Here is an 18,893-nt window from a genome sequence, read left to right on the forward strand (position 1 = left end):
CCACCCAACATCGAAGTAGCACCCACGGACCTTCCATCGATGTTGGCCCACCAACAATTGAAGAGATCAGCATGGCCATCAGACAAATCAAGAGCGGAAAAGCAACAGAACCAGACAACATTCCAGCAGAGGCACTGAAAGCAAATGTAGCAGCAACTGCCAAGATACTCCACATTCTTTTCAGTAAGATTTGGGATGAAGAACAAGTACCAAAGGACTGGAAAGAAAGACTTCTGATCAAAATACCCAAAAAGGCGATCTCAGCAAGTGTGATAACTGCAGGGGCATCACTCTTCTCTCAATACCAGGAAAAGTCTTCAACAGAGTATTGTTGAACAGGATGAAGGATTCCGTAGACGCCCAGCTTCGAGACCAACAGGCTGGATTCCGTAAGGTTAGATCGTGTACAGACCAAATCGCAACTCTACGGATCATTGTGAAACAATCAATTGAATGGAATTCATCACTCTACATCAACTTCATTGACTACGAGAAAGCATTTGATAGGGTGGACAGGATAACACTATAGAGGCTTCTTCGACACTACGGCGTACCTGAGAAGATAGTCAATATCATACGGAATTCCTATGATGGATTAAACTGCCAAATCGTGCATGGAGGACAACTCACTGGCTCGTTTGAAGTAAAGACCGGTGTCAGGCAAGGTTGCTTACTCTCACCCCTTCTCTTTCTCCTGGTGATCGACTGGATCATGAAGACATCAACATCTGGAGGGAAGCACGGGATACAATGGACAGCTGGGATGCAGCTGGACGATTTAGACTTCGCAGATGATTTGGCTCTTCTATCACACACGCAACAACAAATGCAGGAGAAGATGAACAGTGTAGCAACAGCCTCAGCAGCAGTAGGTCTCAATATAAACAAAGGGAAAAGCAAGATTCTCCGATACAATACAGCATGCACCAATCGAATTACGCTTGACGGAGAAGCTTTGGAGGATGTGAAAACCTTTACATATCTGGGCAGCATCATTGATGAGCACAGTGGATCTGGTGCAGATGTGAAGACGCGGATCGGCAAAGCAAGAGCAGCATATTTACAACTGAAGAACATCTGGAACTCAAAACAATTGTCAACCAACATCAAGATCAGAATTTTCAATACAAATGTCAAGACAGTTCTACTGTATGGGGCGGAAACTTGGACAACTACAAAGGCCATCATCCAGAAGATATAGGTGTTTATTAACAGTTGTCTACGCAAAATACTTCGGATCTGTTGGCCAGACACTATCAGCAACAACCTACTATGGGAGAGAACAAACCAGATTTCAGCGGAGGAAGAAATCAGGAAGGAGCGCTGGAAGTGGATAGGACACATTGAGGAAATCACCCAACTGTGTTACAAGACAAGCCCTCATATGGAATACCGAAGGCCAAAGAAGAAGAGGAAGACCACAGGACACATTACGCCGAGAAATGGAGACAGACATGAGGAGAATGGACAAAAGTTGAATAGAACTAGAAAGGAACGTCCAGGTCAGAGTGGGTTGGAGAATGCTGGTCGGCGACCTATGTTTCATTGGGAGTATCACGCCTAAGTAAGTGAATTAGGTGTAAAACTTAAGTGAATATTGTATATTTCATGTTGCAAGAAGGCGTAGTAATACTACTTCATTAATTTGTTTGTTCCTAAAGTGCAATTATTTACTTCTTTGTCCATTTACGTTCATGTGGTCGTAGCCGTATATATCATATTTATAGCTACTGAATTTTTAGGTAGTATTTTTTTGGCGAAACAAAATAATACTTTTTCAGTCTTTTTTATTGAGAGTTTAGCACAAATGTTCCTTATCTGAGGTTGCTACAATAAATCAGTACGGCAACGAGAAATTAACAAGGTGCACAACATAAAAGTAAAAATGATAGGAGTATCTGTGATCATAAAAGTACTAGTTTATAAAATATGGTGCAAAAATGAAATGAAACAGGAAAAGTATGAAATAATATTAAAGCCCGACGTTTACGGAGTAGAGATATCTTGTATCTCAGTAGACTTCAGTTTCATCAATAAACTTGTTATTTCTACCAAGTAGTTTGTGCTTAATCTCAGCATAGCTCACTCGATGGATCTGCCATATATAAGTTCTTCTTTGGAAACATCTCTGACAAAATACTTACAAAATATACAGCTCTCTAAACTTCAAGGACCTTCTTCATAAACCATGAATCAAATAGAGCGGTCTGCTGCTCATTATGTGGATCATTTGAAAGACAAACGTATCTTGCCTTCACAAGAAACCAAGCGTACGTTTCTAATCCGTTTGGGGATTTCATCAGCCAACCAATTATGTACGGCTTCTAGGTCTTTTAATATAAATGTTGTTCTCAACCAATACACTCACCAATTGCCAGACCAGGTGTTGACGTAGACTGATCTTGGTACCAAATTTTGTATTTTGGTGACGAATAGTGCATCCGAAGCATTTTTGCATTGTATTTAACCATTCAGAAAACTACAGTCCATTTGGAACTAGGTCATCGGCGTATTTTAGGTCTAAGAAAGTTTCTATATGCGAATTCAGTTCCCGAAAGTGTTATTTCTAGGAAGATATCTGAGAAACCATGTGGTGTAGTCGATTCTGAAAAAAATCCGCGGTATGTCCCAACTAAACCAATAGTATTTCAATAAGCAGCCTTATGTAAGTTTATGTATTTCTTGAGTACGCTTTTCGTTGTCAAACTGTATTACAAGGCTTCTCAGGCCAATAAATCATATACCACCTTTAGATCAAGAAAATGCAACTACAGTTAAGTATCGTTACGTATGTTTGTGTTATTAATGCCTTTAGAAGAATAAAAAACTGGTTGGCAAGTCCACAAACAGGGCTTATACTTGTTTTCTGTTCGATATGAGAAGACCTATCGCCACCTGATTCTCTCTACCTCGTTTCAAGTTAGTTGCTTTTTCAACAGTGCCAGCACTTGCGACTTACGTCGAACCCACTACTAAGTAACCACAAAAGTATGTGACCTTAAAAACGTTATGGTTAAAAAATGACTAGTTGAATGAGTCATGCTTAATCCTGTCCTTATTAATTAATTTATGAATATATTCTAAAGTATATCGTCTAATATTCCCGATTTCTAAAAGCATACCAAGGTTGTTCAGATATTTTCAATTGGTCGGTTAATATCAGTAATAGGATGAATGAATATATCCTTATTTGGTCACTTGATTTTTTCCAACCTAGTCTTGTCCCAACCGGTAAAAAGATAACTATCACCATACCCAGGTAATGTTAAGTACGTCCCAAATACTCAAATTTGTAAAAGTTCGCAATCCTATCAAGTGGTTTAGCTAATCTACCTAGTATTTTGTGCATGATACCAACGTTTGGCGCCCAACGACTTCAATGTATACGAGCCAGGTTAAGAAGATGTCCATGATTAGATACCTATAGTCTACAAATCTCACTCCCTATTTTTCATAAACATTGTAGTTCAGAATATAATTAGAAAGTGACATATTGAAGGAAAGAAACGTACAGATTTAGAGATGACTATATCATGGCTTATTTTACATGTATAAATTTGTTGCAGTTTGTCGGGTCTAAGCTTAGAATTGTCTTGTAGTAGTAAATCGCTTTTTATCCCCTATGAGTCAACTTATTTTATTGGTTAATGGGGCAATACCCTGAGACTAGTACTTATACATCTATATTCATTATCGATAAGTCGTACTTTTAGCACCAAAGACACACAATACTTGTATTTGCACATAATACAATATCTTTAAATTATTCGATCTCCCATCGGTTATTTGTTACGATTAAACTTTTGATAACAACTAGCTCGTTGACTTGGCTATTACTAGTATAAATTAAACTAAATTTGATGACGTTGCTTCTTCATTTAGATTCTTACATGGTTTTGATTTTATTAACAGTTATAAATGTTTGTGTCATTTATGATTGTATTCTATTTGCAGTCCTATCGAGATTTTAAACATGGAACAGATAAAGTTAGCCTTCTTTCTGTCCTTCCACCAACACGTGCACTTATTGTCCGAGAAGGAAACAGACCAATGATACCACATCAACTAATGTCTAAAAAAAATACAAGTCATACTGTTAAAGAGACACTGACTATGAAAACCAAACCTGGAAATGTTGAACAAAAACCAAGCTTTCAGAATAACAACGATGACGATGACATTTGGGATACTGACATAACCAGCAAACAAGATTCTGATAAAAACAATTTAGAGTTAGCTAATGAAGGTACTGAAGGAGTTAGTTTCTTTTCATTTTACAAACCTACACCTAATAATCATGAAGCTGTCGCTTCAGAAAGAGCGGCCGCACTACAAGCAACTCGAAAAAAAGCTGAGCTGTCCAGCAAACCACCAACTGTAGATAATGAAGATAGTAATTCATTCATAGCAGTTAAATTGTCACATGATGAAAACTCAACTACTAATCGACTCACTGCAAAATCATGGGAAGAGTGTTTACCAAAGGTTACTATAAATGATCCGGAAATTCTACGTCAAATGTCTTCTGTTCAAAAAGAAATCACTGAACAAGAAAAAGAAGATGACAAGGAGGATGTTGAAGAAAAGGTCTTTTGGACAGAAGAGAATTTCGTTCCAGGTCCAGAGGTATTTTCAATTCTCTTAAATGGTTTTTTAATCTTCCAACTCATAATAATTTTATTGACTTTCCGAATTCGCTGATATTAACCATTATTGGCATTGTTTCTAATTGAATGATAAATACAAACTTTGGAACAATTATCAAAGTTTGCAAGTCATTAAAAAGATAGATGTTTCATTTGAATAACTTGATTAAGGCCTACGTTTTGTATGAAAATGCAATCAACGGATTTATTCAAGGTGATAATTTGATCTAGAGTTAAATTGAATTTTAGAAACCAACTGTCTTTTTGTAAATATGTCTGCTTTACGATTGAGCGAATAAGAGTACTTTACAGTCAAGGGTTCAATCCATTTTGAAAAATCTAAACTTTATAATTTACACACAATCTTTGCTTACACTTTAACACTTTACTTATGAACAATGTGCGTTACTAAAACTTCCATCCCATATATCTGTGTTATCTCTGTTCAACTTGTTTATAGTTGTGTACACATACATTCCCAATGAGATATTATCGGGGGTCCATTTATTGACTTAGAATACGCAGATTGCATAGTCATGTTTGGTGAAGACGCCGATAAAGTGCAGTCCTTTGGTAACACTGAGAAACAATGCCAGGATGTTTGGAATTCGTTACTCTCCCTCTAAATGCACATTGTTGCTTCACGACTGGCCTGAGTCAACACTTGAACTAAGGATAGGGAGTGAAGTAGTGGAACTCGTCGAAAACTTCACTTATCTTGGAAGTCTGATCAGCGGTAGTGGGTCGGTGTCTGATGAAGTCGTTACACGGATTCAGAACGTTCGTTCGGCTTTTACCAACCTACGTCATCTATGTCGAAGGTGGGATATTCGTCTATCAATTAAGGGACGAGCATACTGCGCAGCAGTTTGTTGTTTTACTTTACGACTACGGAACGTGGTCATTCAGGGTAAAGAACGCTCGTAAGTTACTAGTATTTGGTCACGGATGTCTTAGAGATATTACTTGGATCTGCTGGGATCACTGGGTGAGTAATAGTGAGGTTAGACGCAGGGTATTAGGAAACGATGATAAATCAGTTGATGAGATCATGAATCTTCATCGACTGAGGTGGTTGGGCCACGTGTTACGTATGCCTGAACACTGACTACTACGGTGCTTGTTTATACACTACTATGTATTTTATAAGTAGTTTCAAATGGGAATTTTTAAAAATTGTCCCGTTCACTGTTGTTGTTGCATAGAATCTTGAAATGATCTATTGCATTAGTCCGCCAAACGTCGAAAAGTGGAATATAAAGTTACTTGGAGGGTATGAAATAGTGATTAAAGCATTCTTTTTTTGACCAATAGGTCTCATGTTCAAACCCCACTCCAGCTTAGGATTCGCACAGTCTATTAGTGTCACTACCTCTTACAAAATCAATAACTCAAATCCGAGTATAAAATGTGTACTTAGTAAAAAACATTCATTTGACGGATTAAATGGAATGAATAGGTTCCCGAACTGGATTTCAAATAGCAACCCCATAGTAAACGAATTGGTGTCTGGGAAACTAGAGATTCAGACTAAAATTTAGGACTGCTGCTTCTTATCTTAAAATTTAAGGCAGATATTCATGTGTATATACTTTTAGAGGCAGTGTTCTTGCACAGTTCAGAACTTGATATGTTTGTAAAAATAGTCATATTACAGTACAACAGTGTCGTACTTTAGCACAACTGTTGCGACACATGTTAACAATTATCCAATAGTTAAGAGATGTTGGAAGTCAGAACTAGTTGTTCTAATTTCTGATTATTTGGATTATTCCACTGTTGATATTTTGATTGAAGTTTGATCAATATTAGTTATGATATGTGTATATGTGTGGATTGCCTCGATATAACCACCACGACACTAGTTTATATAGAATAGATGGAATGAGGCTAACGGTTAAATCCAGGAGCGCGTTAGTGTTTTAAAACGAAATGTACTCAGTTGGAGTCTCGGAACGAACATCAACTCTTAGATGGAGGTACACCCGGCTGACGAGTCCCATACAGTATGTAGCATACTTCTTGCACTTCACTGCTAGCCACATTCCATCTGTTGCATACATAAACTAGTTATTTCCAAACACTTTCATTGTTATGTAACAAACATAAACATATCAGACAAAGTTACTGAGTAAAGTCAAGCATATATTCATTTTCGATTTCTATTCGAATTTTAATGAGTTTGACTGCATATAATTTTTGTCTAGTTCAATTCGGTCGGTCAAACTTTGTGTATCTGAGTTCTTGTTTCCAATTTTAAACATTTAATGTACAATGATAATAATAAAGATATTTATGAAATAAATCAGATTTAGATAAAGGTAAAATTATCATCACATGGAAAATGGTAATTCCTAGATTGTATAGTGGTAAGTATCTCCGCTCGTCACGTGGAAGGCCCGGGTTCGATTCACGGTCGAGGAGCCAAGCCCCCAAATGCCCTTTTACGGCCGAGAGTGGAGAGAGTCGGCTCTCCCTCTCGAGATGCTCTCACATGGACACGCGTATATAGCCTCCGCCAGGGAAGTCCTATTCACTGCCTTCTCGTGGCGGTGCTGTTGACCAAATTGAGAGAACGAAGAGCGAATGTCCGGCGCCTTAACCGGGTTGGTGGACACGGGACGTCCACATAAGGGAGTTGGAAAACCCTGATTCCAAACTAATGGTGCACATGGACTCCAGTATCCCGAAGGAACAAATAGCATATGAACCAATCGTTGGTCACCGGCTACTATGTGACTGCATCTCCTTATGATGCCCCACGGCCTTATGGATCAGACCTTTAGGTCAAGGGTTGGGGTGTGACCTCCTAAGAAAACCACCTATTTCGGTTTGGGCACCCGGGAAGTATCACAGCCCTCACACAAATCGAATGAGATTTGTGTGGCGCATATCTATTTTGTGCCCCTTTGTACCAATATTTGTGTTTAAATAAATAAATTCCTACATAATGTTTATAACTTTCATCATAGGATTTGTTTTTCGGGGCTTTCTTATACGAAATCTATCTGAGTATTATTCAATTCTAACTGATAATTAGGATTATTTACATTGTTACTTTAATTGTAATAGAATTCCCATTTTTCATTTTAGCGTAAACGTGCACGTCTTGTTATGCCTGGTACAAAATCTAATCATATTGCTGTAAATGAATTATTACAATCAACAAATACAGAAGTAATATCAATCAATCAATCTGATTTAACAGCTGGTGCTCAATTAGAATTAATTAAATCTGTTACAAGTGATGATTCACAATATAGATCAAAGTCTACAGATGATGATCCTGGTAAATTAGCACATAGAAAGCATCAAATCACTTGGCTAGCTCATCAGGTATAATTTTTTTTATATTTTAACAGCATTGTTTCGTATGTTGTTACTTGGCTATTTGTCATATATTTTGATGAGATTGTTAATTACTATTTTGTAGTTAATATATGCCCTGGTGCTGCCGAGAGTGGGGAGAGTCCGCTCTCACTCTCGAAATGCTCTCACATGGACACGCGCATACAGCCTCAGACAGCGAAGTCCTACTTACTGCCTTCTCGTGGCATTGCTGTTGTTTACGAAATTGAGAGGGCGAAAAGCGAATGTCTGGCGCTTTAATCGGGTTGGTGGACACGGAAAGTCCACCTGAGGGTGTTGGAAAACCGTGATTCCAAACCGTTGGTGCACATAGGATGGCTTCAGTATCCTGAGGGAATAAATGGCGTATGAATCAATCGTTGGTCGCCGGCTACCATGGGACTGCATCTCCTCACGATGCTCCACTATCTTGTGGATCAGATTTTTAGGTCAAAGGCTTGGGGTGTGGCCACCTAAGAAAACCACTTGCTTCAGTTTGGGCATCTGGACAGTATCACAGCCCTCACACAAATCAAATGAGATTTGTGTGGCGCATATATATCTGGCGCCGCTTTGTGATAATATTCATATGTTTAAATAAATAAATAAGAAATTGGACACAGACCGTGAATTGTTTGGAGTGTGTTGGCTGGCTTCATGCTAGTTGCAACTTACCAACAACGGATACTTTGAAGGAACTATGTTTCCCATGAAATTTCGAACCCGCTTCATCCAGTGTCAATCAGAAATGTTGCTAAAAAATACTGGGCATCGAAAATAGTACATACCACACAAAATAAAATTTGTTTATTGCTCGGGGAACTGCGCAGTCGAGGCACGTGATTTTTTAAGGTGCCTTTTCTCGGGCCCCAATCCATATAGTAGTGAAACAAAGTCAGGAGATGCAGTACCATGATCGCTGGTGACCAAAATGGTTTCATATTCCACTCGTTTCATGAGGATCATAGAATTAGAGTTCTCCAAATCCCCTAGGTAGACTCTCCTTATCCACCAACGTGGTTTAAACACTGATTGTTCGCTTTTTATCTTGCTTTCCTAACCAATACCACCGCGTGAAGACGTTGGCTATAAATCCGTGGCCATATGAGAGCATTTCGAAAAGTAGAGCGAACTCTCCTGATCTTCAGCCGTGCCAGCACATTTGGGTGCAAGTGCATAAGTACAACATAAAAGATATTTATATTTAATGACCTACAATAGCCTACATATATTAGACATATATTGAAGTTAAAAGAAACATTGCAACTTTGTAATTCAAGTTCTTATTCTCTTTATAATTCTATTCAAACAGGCTCAAGAAAATGAAATGGAATTGGAAAAACGTTGGGCGGAAGCAAGACGTAATAAAGCTTCAAATCGAGCTAAATATGGATTTTAATTTCTCACTGTTAAATATAGAATTTTTTTTTCACACCCCACTACCCAACTACCAACATTTCATGTGAATATGTAAATAGTACTTGTAATATATTGTATTTTTGTTAGAGCTTATTTTAAGTTCCTTCAATAAGTTTTATTTATTTCCACTATCCTACTGCAAAATATGGTATTTCATTGTAAATATAATCTGGTCGTTTATGGTTTCAACGTGTTCTGATTTTTGGGTTCTTGTCGAGTGTTATTGTATAAGAATACTAAGCAATAGGAGTAGATGGGTCGTTTATTAGCAGAACAATTATAACAGGTATTTGTGGTGATTTTTGGGTTTGATAGTTTCTATCATTGGTTTACCGTAGTTAAACAACCACTAAAAACTAGGAGCATTGAACAACTTTTTTGTTCCAATATGGAACTTCTCAGTAATAGGGATCTACGACCCTACTAGAGGCAATTAAACTCAGGACCTCCGAGTCTCCTGGTTGACAGTTCACCTTACCAAGTTTAATAAATACGCAATGTCATACAACCATCTTCCACTGCCTTGTCTAACTTGTTTGAACTCCGATGATGATGGCTTTTTGATACGTTTGACGATGTTAACTAGAACTGGTGAACGGGACGAAAATCAGCAACAGGACAAGCTAAGCTATTTTATTGCACTCCGGTCCTGCTAACTAGAGGGAGAAGACCAGATTCAGCCAGGAAAATGTATATATTTCACAAGCAGTCGGAAGTACGAACAAACAAACAACTCATGGGTATATATATACATAGCGTAAAAATGTCCTTGGAAAACGTCACAAAATAGCGTACCAAAAGAGGAAGCGAACCAATGACATTTAAGGTCCTTCTAGGCGTGAAATACAAATTTAAGGTGGTTTATGCTAATCTTAGCCATCTTTGGTGTCTTCTTGATGTTGGTTTGGTTGTGAAAGGTTGAGTCTACAACACGGTGAGCGCAGTTTTGCTCTATGTTTGTGAAACCTGGCTTTTCCGAGTGGAGGATGTTAGAACACTCTTGGTGTATGATCATCGTTGCTTACGACGGTTTGCTGACGTCAAATGGCAACATCATGTTGGAAATGCAGAGGTTTGACAACGTGTACGTGGGCATAACGACGGTAATTCAATCGGTGTCACTATCTTGAAACTTTTACTTCATTGGCTTAGACAAATACTGTTAAGTCGGCTTACAGTAAACTCTATCAGAGGCTCATAAAGAGCCCCAACCAATCAGCGATTAATTAGAAGCTATGCTACTAAAATAACTAGATCCTGATTGGCTGTTTAACACACCGCTACTATGGAAACTCAAGGTCTCTTAATTACTATAAAACCCCTGTACTTTCTGTACATAAATGAACCCTGTAGTAAAGTGTTTCTCTGATACTCGTGCCTTTTCTCTGGTCTTCAAGTCGGTGTATAGTTCTAGCTCGGGGATACGGAACTAGCTTAGGGAAGCAAATATAGCGTTCACAATCGGCCAGACGTAACAAATACAACAAATGTCGTTCTAGTTGTACAGGATTGACTTCAGTTGGTCCTTTAAGATTCCCTGGTTGGGATCCTTAGGGTCTTGCAACATAGTGGCTAGAGAAGTTATCAAACATGGCTCAGAATAGAAGCCAGTGGTGGTGACACATGTTTGAATCCCAAATAGAGCATCAATTTCAAGATTAAAGGTATGCCTTGTCGAGTGCCAACCAATACGGTGCCCAGATTATGCAAGGTTTGTCGTTGACTACCTTCAACCATCCAATAAATGGTTGATCTCGGCGTCACTTGGAGCATGGCCTCGTAATGTATAAAGCTCTTCAGTTCATAGTGTTAAATTCCTTCACATATTTATTAATTTCAATTTTCCTTATTTGTTACAATTGTTCTGAATTCGTTGACTGGAAGTGAAGTCAACTCCCATTCGTAATTTCGATACGTCCAAGCCAACTGATCTCCATCGTCGTGGTTGATATCATTGGTGGGTGCATAACTTTGGATAACATTCATTGTGATCCCCTCCTTTGTTTTGAATGATGATGATTATGGATCCATGTGATTCCCACCCTACTAGTGCATTTCGCGCTTTTCTGGACAGCATTAGGGCAACTCCCTGAGTGTGTGGAGCATTTTCCCCTTCGTGACCATACTACAGCAGCATCTCTCGCGTACCTAACTTTTATTGTCCAGCTTGTGTTCAATGGGTTTCGCTGATTCCGAATACTGCCAATTTGTATCTCTTCATTTCAATTGCTATTTGACTGGTCTTTCCTGTCTCCCACATTGTCCGGACGTTCCATGTACCTATTAAGAGTGTCGCTCTGGTTGTTAGAAGGTGCATCGACCTCGCGACTTCCGAAAATTTTCGGCTTTCATCATGAGGCGTCATTATTCCTTCAAGTCGCAGGGCAGAGTTTAAATGGTTTGAATTACTTTTTCTGGTTAGTGTTTTTTAGCGAGTCAGTTTTTCTACGGGATGGGGTCGTTAACCCCATGCCCAACCCTTCTCCTTTATCTGGGCTTGGGACCGGCAGTGACTCTCAAAGAGCTACAGGCGGAGTTATGGAAAAAAGGTAGAGACGGTCAAACCCAAACGTGGCATCAATCATTATTTAATTAAAATTATGCTAGAATATCCAAGAGACCGACTAAATAGAAGAAAAATTGATAATAATTCCTGTCCATCAGTTTACGTGATTACGTTGAGTATATCCCGAATTATAATTTCAAGGATTTACTTTTGCACTACTTATTACATATAAGTAGTTTAATTTTACCTAAAAATGTTCACTGAAGTACTTAGTACTCAATCATTCCTCCGTTCATTTCGAGAATTACTGCTGCTTTTTGGGATGTAATTTTTATTAAAGATTGCTTCTCATACCATAAATCTTACTTTATTCATGTTCTTAACCTTGCTTGTTTAACTGTGATGCACTTGGTAAATCCATATCAGACAATTGGTAACAATTAACTAGAAGTATGTTTTCTGAGAAACGCCAGAGGACTTGTGATCCGTTGCAATCTGACTCTTCCATAAAGACCATTACTTACTTACGCCTGTTACTCCCAATGAAACATAGGTCGCCGACCAGCATTCTCCAACCTACTCTGACCTGGACGTTCCTTTCTAGTTCTATTCAACTTTTGTCCATTCTCCTCATGTCTGTCTCCATTTCTCGGCGTAATGTGTCCTGTGGTCTTCCTCTTCTTCTTTGGCCTTCGGTATTCCATATGAGGGCTTGTCTTGTAACACAGTTGGGTGATTTCCTCAATGTGTCCTATCCACTTCCAGCGCTCCTTCCTGATTTCTTCCTCCGCTGAAATCTGGTTTGTTCTCTCCCATAGTAGGTTGTTGCTGATAGTGTCTGGCCAACGGATCCGAAGTATTTTGCGTAGACAACTGTTAATAAACACCTATATCTTCTGGATGATGGCCTTTGTAGTTGTCCAAGTTTCCGCCCCATACAGTAGAACTGTCTTGACATTTGTATTGAAAATTCTGATCTTGATGTTGGTTGACAATTGTTTTGAGTTCCAGATGTTCTTCAGTTGTAAATATGCTGCTCTTGCTTTGCCGATCCGCGTCTTCACATCTGCACCAGATCCACTGTGCTCATCAATGATGCTGCCCAGATATGTAAAGGTTTTCACATCCTCCAAAGCTTCTCCGTCAAGCGTAATTCGATTGGTGCATGCTGTATTGTATCGGAGAATCTTGCTTTTCCCTTTGTTTATATTGAGACCTACTGCTGCTGAGGCTGTTGCTACACTGTTCATCTTCTCCTGCATTTGTTGTTGCGTGTGTGATAGAAGAGCCAAATCATCTGCGAAGTCTAAATCGTCCAGCTGCATCCCAGCTGTCCATTGTATCCCGTGCTTCCCTCCAGATGTTGATGTCTTCATGATCCAGTCGATCACCAGGAGAAAGAGAAGGGGTGAGAGTAAGCAACCTTGCCTGACACCGGTCTTTACTTCAAACGAGCCAGTGAGTTGTCCTCCATGCACGATTTGGCAGTTTAATCCATCATAGGAATTCCGTATGATATTGACTATCTTCTCAGGTACGCCGTAGTGTCGAAGAAGCCTCCATAGTGTTTTCCTTTCCACGCTTTCCCTATTGATCATATAATCAACAATCCTGAGTACACGATTATGTCGATCAAGATATATAAATTGTGACTATTGGTTTATTTAAGATTGATCTTAGAAAGTATTAGTTGTGACAATATGATATGTACCAAAGTCGTAATTTATAAACTTAGCACCATTTATAGGAATATCACAGTTAAAAGTGTACGAAGATTGAAATTAAGCAGTTTTTGAGAATATTGCTAACTTATCTTCGATTTCAGTGATAGTTTAACTAAGATTATTTCTTGATGTTTACTATAAAATTGGAAGATCTCCACAAACATCTATAGTAATTAGTCATGCACTCGCTACTGAATAAAATCAAAAGGTATTATTCCGGAATTCTATTGGATTTCAACCATTTCGTATGTGAGACAGGTACTCATCAAGTACATAGAGGGATAGTTGCTCGATATTCCGAGTTGATTGAATTTAGAGATGTACATGATAAGACTATAATTTATGGACGAACCACTCAGATATAAAATGACTGGTCTTGGATTTTAGCGCGAAATTAATTCATCCATTTGGCCAAATAAGGCTTCGGCATTTTTGGTGATGTCAGTTCGTGATGAAAACTTTAAATCTAATTCCTAACCCTAACCACCAACTGTAATTCAAAATTCTAATTCCTCACACTGATTTATAACCCTCATTTTTTCCTAGTTAGTAGGTGGACATTCTCAAAGTCACTTCAGCGTCGCCCAAAGGTCATCCATAAATTGTATTCTTATCATGCACACCATTCGATACCAGCTCCGTTATATGGAGAGCCAGTCAGGAGTAACCAGACGTGAAGGTCAATCGATGGCAATGAGAAGTGACCAGAAGGACAAGTGTATATATATATATTATTCGATATCAATATACTTTCTCATCCGCTCTTGTGTTCTCATTCGAGTAGTCAGATGGAGATTAACGCGTAGAACGTCGTGTATCAGTAACATATTCCGGACTCCACCCATCACAACACTCGGTGGTCTACAGATTAAACATCCATACACAAAACAGAAGGTCCTGGATTCGATCTCCTATGGTGGAGTTTTGGTTGAACGAAACCGCTATCCACCTTTTTTCTAGTTTCCAGTGGTTGTTTAACTAAGATCATTCCCTGATATTCGTGTCAATTTGCCTTCATAGTTTTTAGTAAAAGAAAAACAACTTAATTTTCGTAAAAATTTTACCTAAACAAACAAAAATACGTTTGAAATTTAAATAATTCTAATGTTTCGTCCAGCTAACTTGTCTGGACTTCTTCAGGGTAATGATGAAAATCAAAATCATCAAAGAAATATGTAGTGTTTTTGTTGAGTCGGCTTCTAGAGAACTTCGACGGAGCCTCCAGAGGCCCAAAAAGGAGCCGAAGAGCCCCAGCCAATCAGAGTACGATGGAACATTCTAGGGTTCCAACGTGGTGTGCTACTATTGGTCGGTAGCATAATATGTCGTTAATGGATTGGCTGAAATATAATGTTGTTTTAACATACGCTAACATCTATAAATACCCATGATTTTCTGTACAGGATTGAACCCCGGAATAAAGTGTTTCTCTCATACTTGTGCCTTCTCTCTGGTGTTCAAGTCGCTGAGTAGTTCTAGCCTATGGTTTACCAGAATAGCTTAGAAAACGAATAAAGCGTTCAATCGACGAGACGTATCAGTTTTTTTTAACAATCCTATCAAAATCTATACTACGTTAAACCAATCAGGATTGTTTAGAAGAATTGTTTGAAAATGTGAAAAACATTTCGGAGCGAATTAATCTAACGAAGGAAATAGAGTTCGTCGACCACAAACTAGCATTTCTCGGTTGTTTGTTTGAGTGAAGACATAATAATAATAAGTTGAAAATAAATGTATTCAGGAAATCAGCACATTCAGAGAGATACTTAGATTTTGGTTCGGCTCATCCATTATGTACGAAAGTCACAGTTGTTAAAAATTTAATTAACAGAAGGAATGGATCTCTATGGGAACCCTGGACAAAATTCAAGAAAGGAAGAACAAGAAACTAGCAATTAACAACAACCGAACACGAGCAGAGAAAGTCAAAGCACAAGCAGACTACGCAGAAGCAAACAAGGAAGTGAAGAAAAGCATTAAAGCCGACAAGCAGAAATACATGGGAGAACTAGCAACGGTGGCGGAAAAAGCTGCAAGAGAAGGGAATATGAGACAACTGTGATACAACGAAGAAATTGGCAGGGAGATATAGCAAACCAGAGAGACCAGTCAAGGACAAAGAAGGAAAGACAATCACTGAGATTCAAGAACAGAGGAAAAGATGGGCAGAATACTTCGAGGAACTGCTGAATAGACCAGCCCCATTGAATCCACCGAACATCGAAGCAGCACACACTGACCTTCCTATAGATGTCACTCCACCAACGATCGAAGAAGTCAAGATGGCCATCAGACAAATCAATAGTGGGAAGTTGACAGGACCTGACAATATACCAGCTGAAGCACTGAAGTCAGACATTGAAATAGCTGCAAATATTCTTCACCTTCTATTCAAGAAGATTTGGGAAGAGGAACAAGTACCAACGGACTGGAAAGAAGGATATTTCATCAAGATACCAAAGAAAGGAGATCTGAGCAAATGTGAAAACTACAGAGGCATCAGTTTGTTATCAGTACCAGGAAAAGTTTTCAACAGAGTGCTGCTGAATAGGATGAAAGACGCAGTAGACGCCTAACTTAGGGATCAACAGGCTGGATTCCGTAAGGATAGATCGTGCACAGACCAGATTGCGACACTACGGATCATCGTTGAACAATCAGTTGAGTGGAACTCATCACTATACGTCAACTTCATCGACTATGAGAAGGCGTTTGACAGCGTGGATAGGAGAACATTATGGAAACTTCTTCGACACTATGGAGTTCCTGAAAAGATTGTCAACATTATCGAAATTTCATACGATGGACTACAGTGCAAAGTCGTGCATGGAGGACAGCTGACAGATGCATTTCCAGTAAGGACCGGAGTCAGACAAGGCTGTCTACTCTCCCCATTCCTCTTCCTTCTAGTGATTGACTGGATTATGAAGAATTTGACATCTGAAGGGAAATACGGAATACAATGGACAGCTCAGAATCAATTAGATGATTTGGACTTCGCAGATGACCTAGCCCTCCTCTCTCATACACACGAACAAATGCAGATGAAGACCGCAAATGTAGCAGCAGCCTCCGCATCGATAGGCCTCCACATTCACAAAGGAAAAAGCAAGATTCTCAAATGCAACACGGAGAACACCAACCCAATCACACTTGATGGCGAAACTCTGGAAGAGGTGGAAACATTCAAGTACCTGGGGAGCATCGTTGATAAACAAGGAGGATCGGATGCAGATGTAAAGGTGAGGATTGGCAAAGCAAGGGCAGCATTTTTACAATTGAAGAATATATGGAACTCAAAACAACTCTCAACCAATTTCAAGGTCAGAACCTTTAATATGAACGTCAAGACAGTCCTACTGTATGGAGCTGAAACGTGGAGAACTACTACGACCATCATCAGGAAGGTACAAGTATTTATAAACAGTTGTCTACGCAAAATACTCAACATCCATTGGCCGGATACTATCAGTAACAGCGTTTTATGGGAGAGGACAAACCAGCTTCCAGTTGAAGAGGAAATTAGGAAAAGACGTTGGAAGTGGATCGGACATACATTAAGGAAATCACCAATATGCATCACGACTCAATACCTAACTTGGAATCCGGAAGGGAAGCGGAAAAGAGGAAGGCCAAAGAACACACTACGCCGGGAAATAGAAGCAGATATGAAAAGGATTAATGGCAACTGGAAAGAACTGGAAAGGAAGGCTCAGGACAGAGTTGGATGGAGAATGCTGGTGAGCGGCATATGCTCCTCGACGATGTGGTAACAGACGTAAGTAAGTAAAGTAAGTAAGTTAAGCTTGTTATAGATAAGGAAGACCAACAATATGGATTGAATAGGATTTTGTCTACACTGAGGGATAACAACTACCCAAAGGAGTTTTTAAAGAAGATTGTTAGAAATGAAAGAAAAGCTAAACTAGAATGTGTGCAAAAAGATTGGAAGTCTACTGTAGTCATCCCATACCGTAGTGAAACATCGGAAGAAATCAAGCGGATTTTAAACAAACATGATATAAGAGTGTATTTTCGGACGTGTGACAGTAAAAGTTCGGCGTTGGTGAAGGTTAAGGATAGGTTACCAAAGGAAGAACAACAAAATATTGTCTATGAGATCAATTGTCATGATTTTAATGCAGCTTATATTGGAGAAACATCCAGACAATTGAATGTAAGGTTGAAAGAACACAAACACTGTTTAAAAAATGTTCTCAAAACTTCGGTTGACATAAGGAAACTTGAGAATAAGTCTACGATAGCGTTACATGCGTTAGAAATAGGACACATGATTAATTTTGAAGGGACCAAAATACTTCAGAAAGGTTTCAACACTCATAAAGAATTATTGACAGCAGAAGAACTGTATATATGAACGAAAAAGAACACCCTGAACCGAAAGGATGGTATTTAACTAGCAACTACTTAGCAGGTATTCGTCAACAAGTAGTTGGACCCATTCTTTATTCAACCTGTCCACTTCACATGCATCGTTATTTCGACTGAAATTAATCTGGGATATTTTAGCAATACAATTATGTATTTGATGGTTTTCATTTTACATGTACATCGATGATTCAGAAACAATTTCAACCTTCAATAAATTAACACCTAATATCAACTATTAATAACTAAATCTTGACCCACATATAACTGACTCATGTTATCCTATTTACTAAAGTCAACATCTAAATAGGATTGGATTAGCACAGTACAGATATGATTTGATTGTTAAAGACTACACATTTCTTTGACTTGTAATCTGTGATTATGTGAAGACATGTGTTTATGAACAAGTGTAGAATAGTTTGGGAAGTAATCATGTTACAATTTGAACTGACGTCTGTGGATAAATCGGTACCTTACTAAATCACTTTCATCGTAATACATTGCACAGTCACATAAATAGTTATGGTTTGATTCCTCATGGTGATGTGTTCGTTTGAGTCCAGTTTGTTTGATCATCGTGTTCGTTTGAGCACGTTGAATGATGCTTCGTTTTGATTGGTATGACATTTGAATGTTGCGATTTCGCACTGTTTCGTCTTTGAAACTTGTTCGTATCTGTTTCAGTTTGTGGATGTGCACATTGTAATTTTCTGTACCGAAACGTTTCTCCGTCAGTCTGTGCACATTTCTCTCTTCAAACTCTATCTCTCTCCACATCTCTTCATCTGCACATCTGTACATCTATGCATCTATACATCTCTCTCTTGCTTTCTCCCTCTCTCTCCCTCTCCCTCA

General features: G+C 38.8%; 1 protein-coding gene and 1 non-coding gene across 2 annotated transcripts in view; both read left to right on the forward strand.

Moving 5' to 3' along the window:
- Nucleotides 1-9,596, forward strand: part of Smp_134480 (hypothetical protein) — a 12,130-nt gene extending 2,534 nt beyond the window's left edge. The window contains exons 4-6 of the mRNA XM_018798740.1: nucleotides 3,955-4,626; nucleotides 7,740-7,823; nucleotides 9,307-9,596. Of these exons, the coding sequence (XP_018653652.1) occupies nucleotides 3,955-4,626; nucleotides 7,740-7,823; nucleotides 9,307-9,393 (843 nt within the window). The 3' untranslated portion in view covers nucleotides 9,394-9,596. The remainder of the gene's footprint in view (nucleotides 1-3,954; nucleotides 4,627-7,739; nucleotides 7,824-9,306) is intronic.
- Smp_tRNA_00210_Asp_GTC.1.1 lies at nucleotides 6,999-7,069 on the forward strand. Its single transcript has one exon. It is a non-coding gene (tRNA).
- Nucleotides 9,597-18,893: the final 9,297 nt, after the last annotated feature.

This window comes from Schistosoma mansoni, chromosome 7 (genome assembly GCF_000237925.1).
Source record: "Schistosoma mansoni strain Puerto Rico chromosome 7, complete genome".
NCBI lineage: Eukaryota > Metazoa > Platyhelminthes > Trematoda > Strigeidida > Schistosomatidae > Schistosoma > Schistosoma mansoni.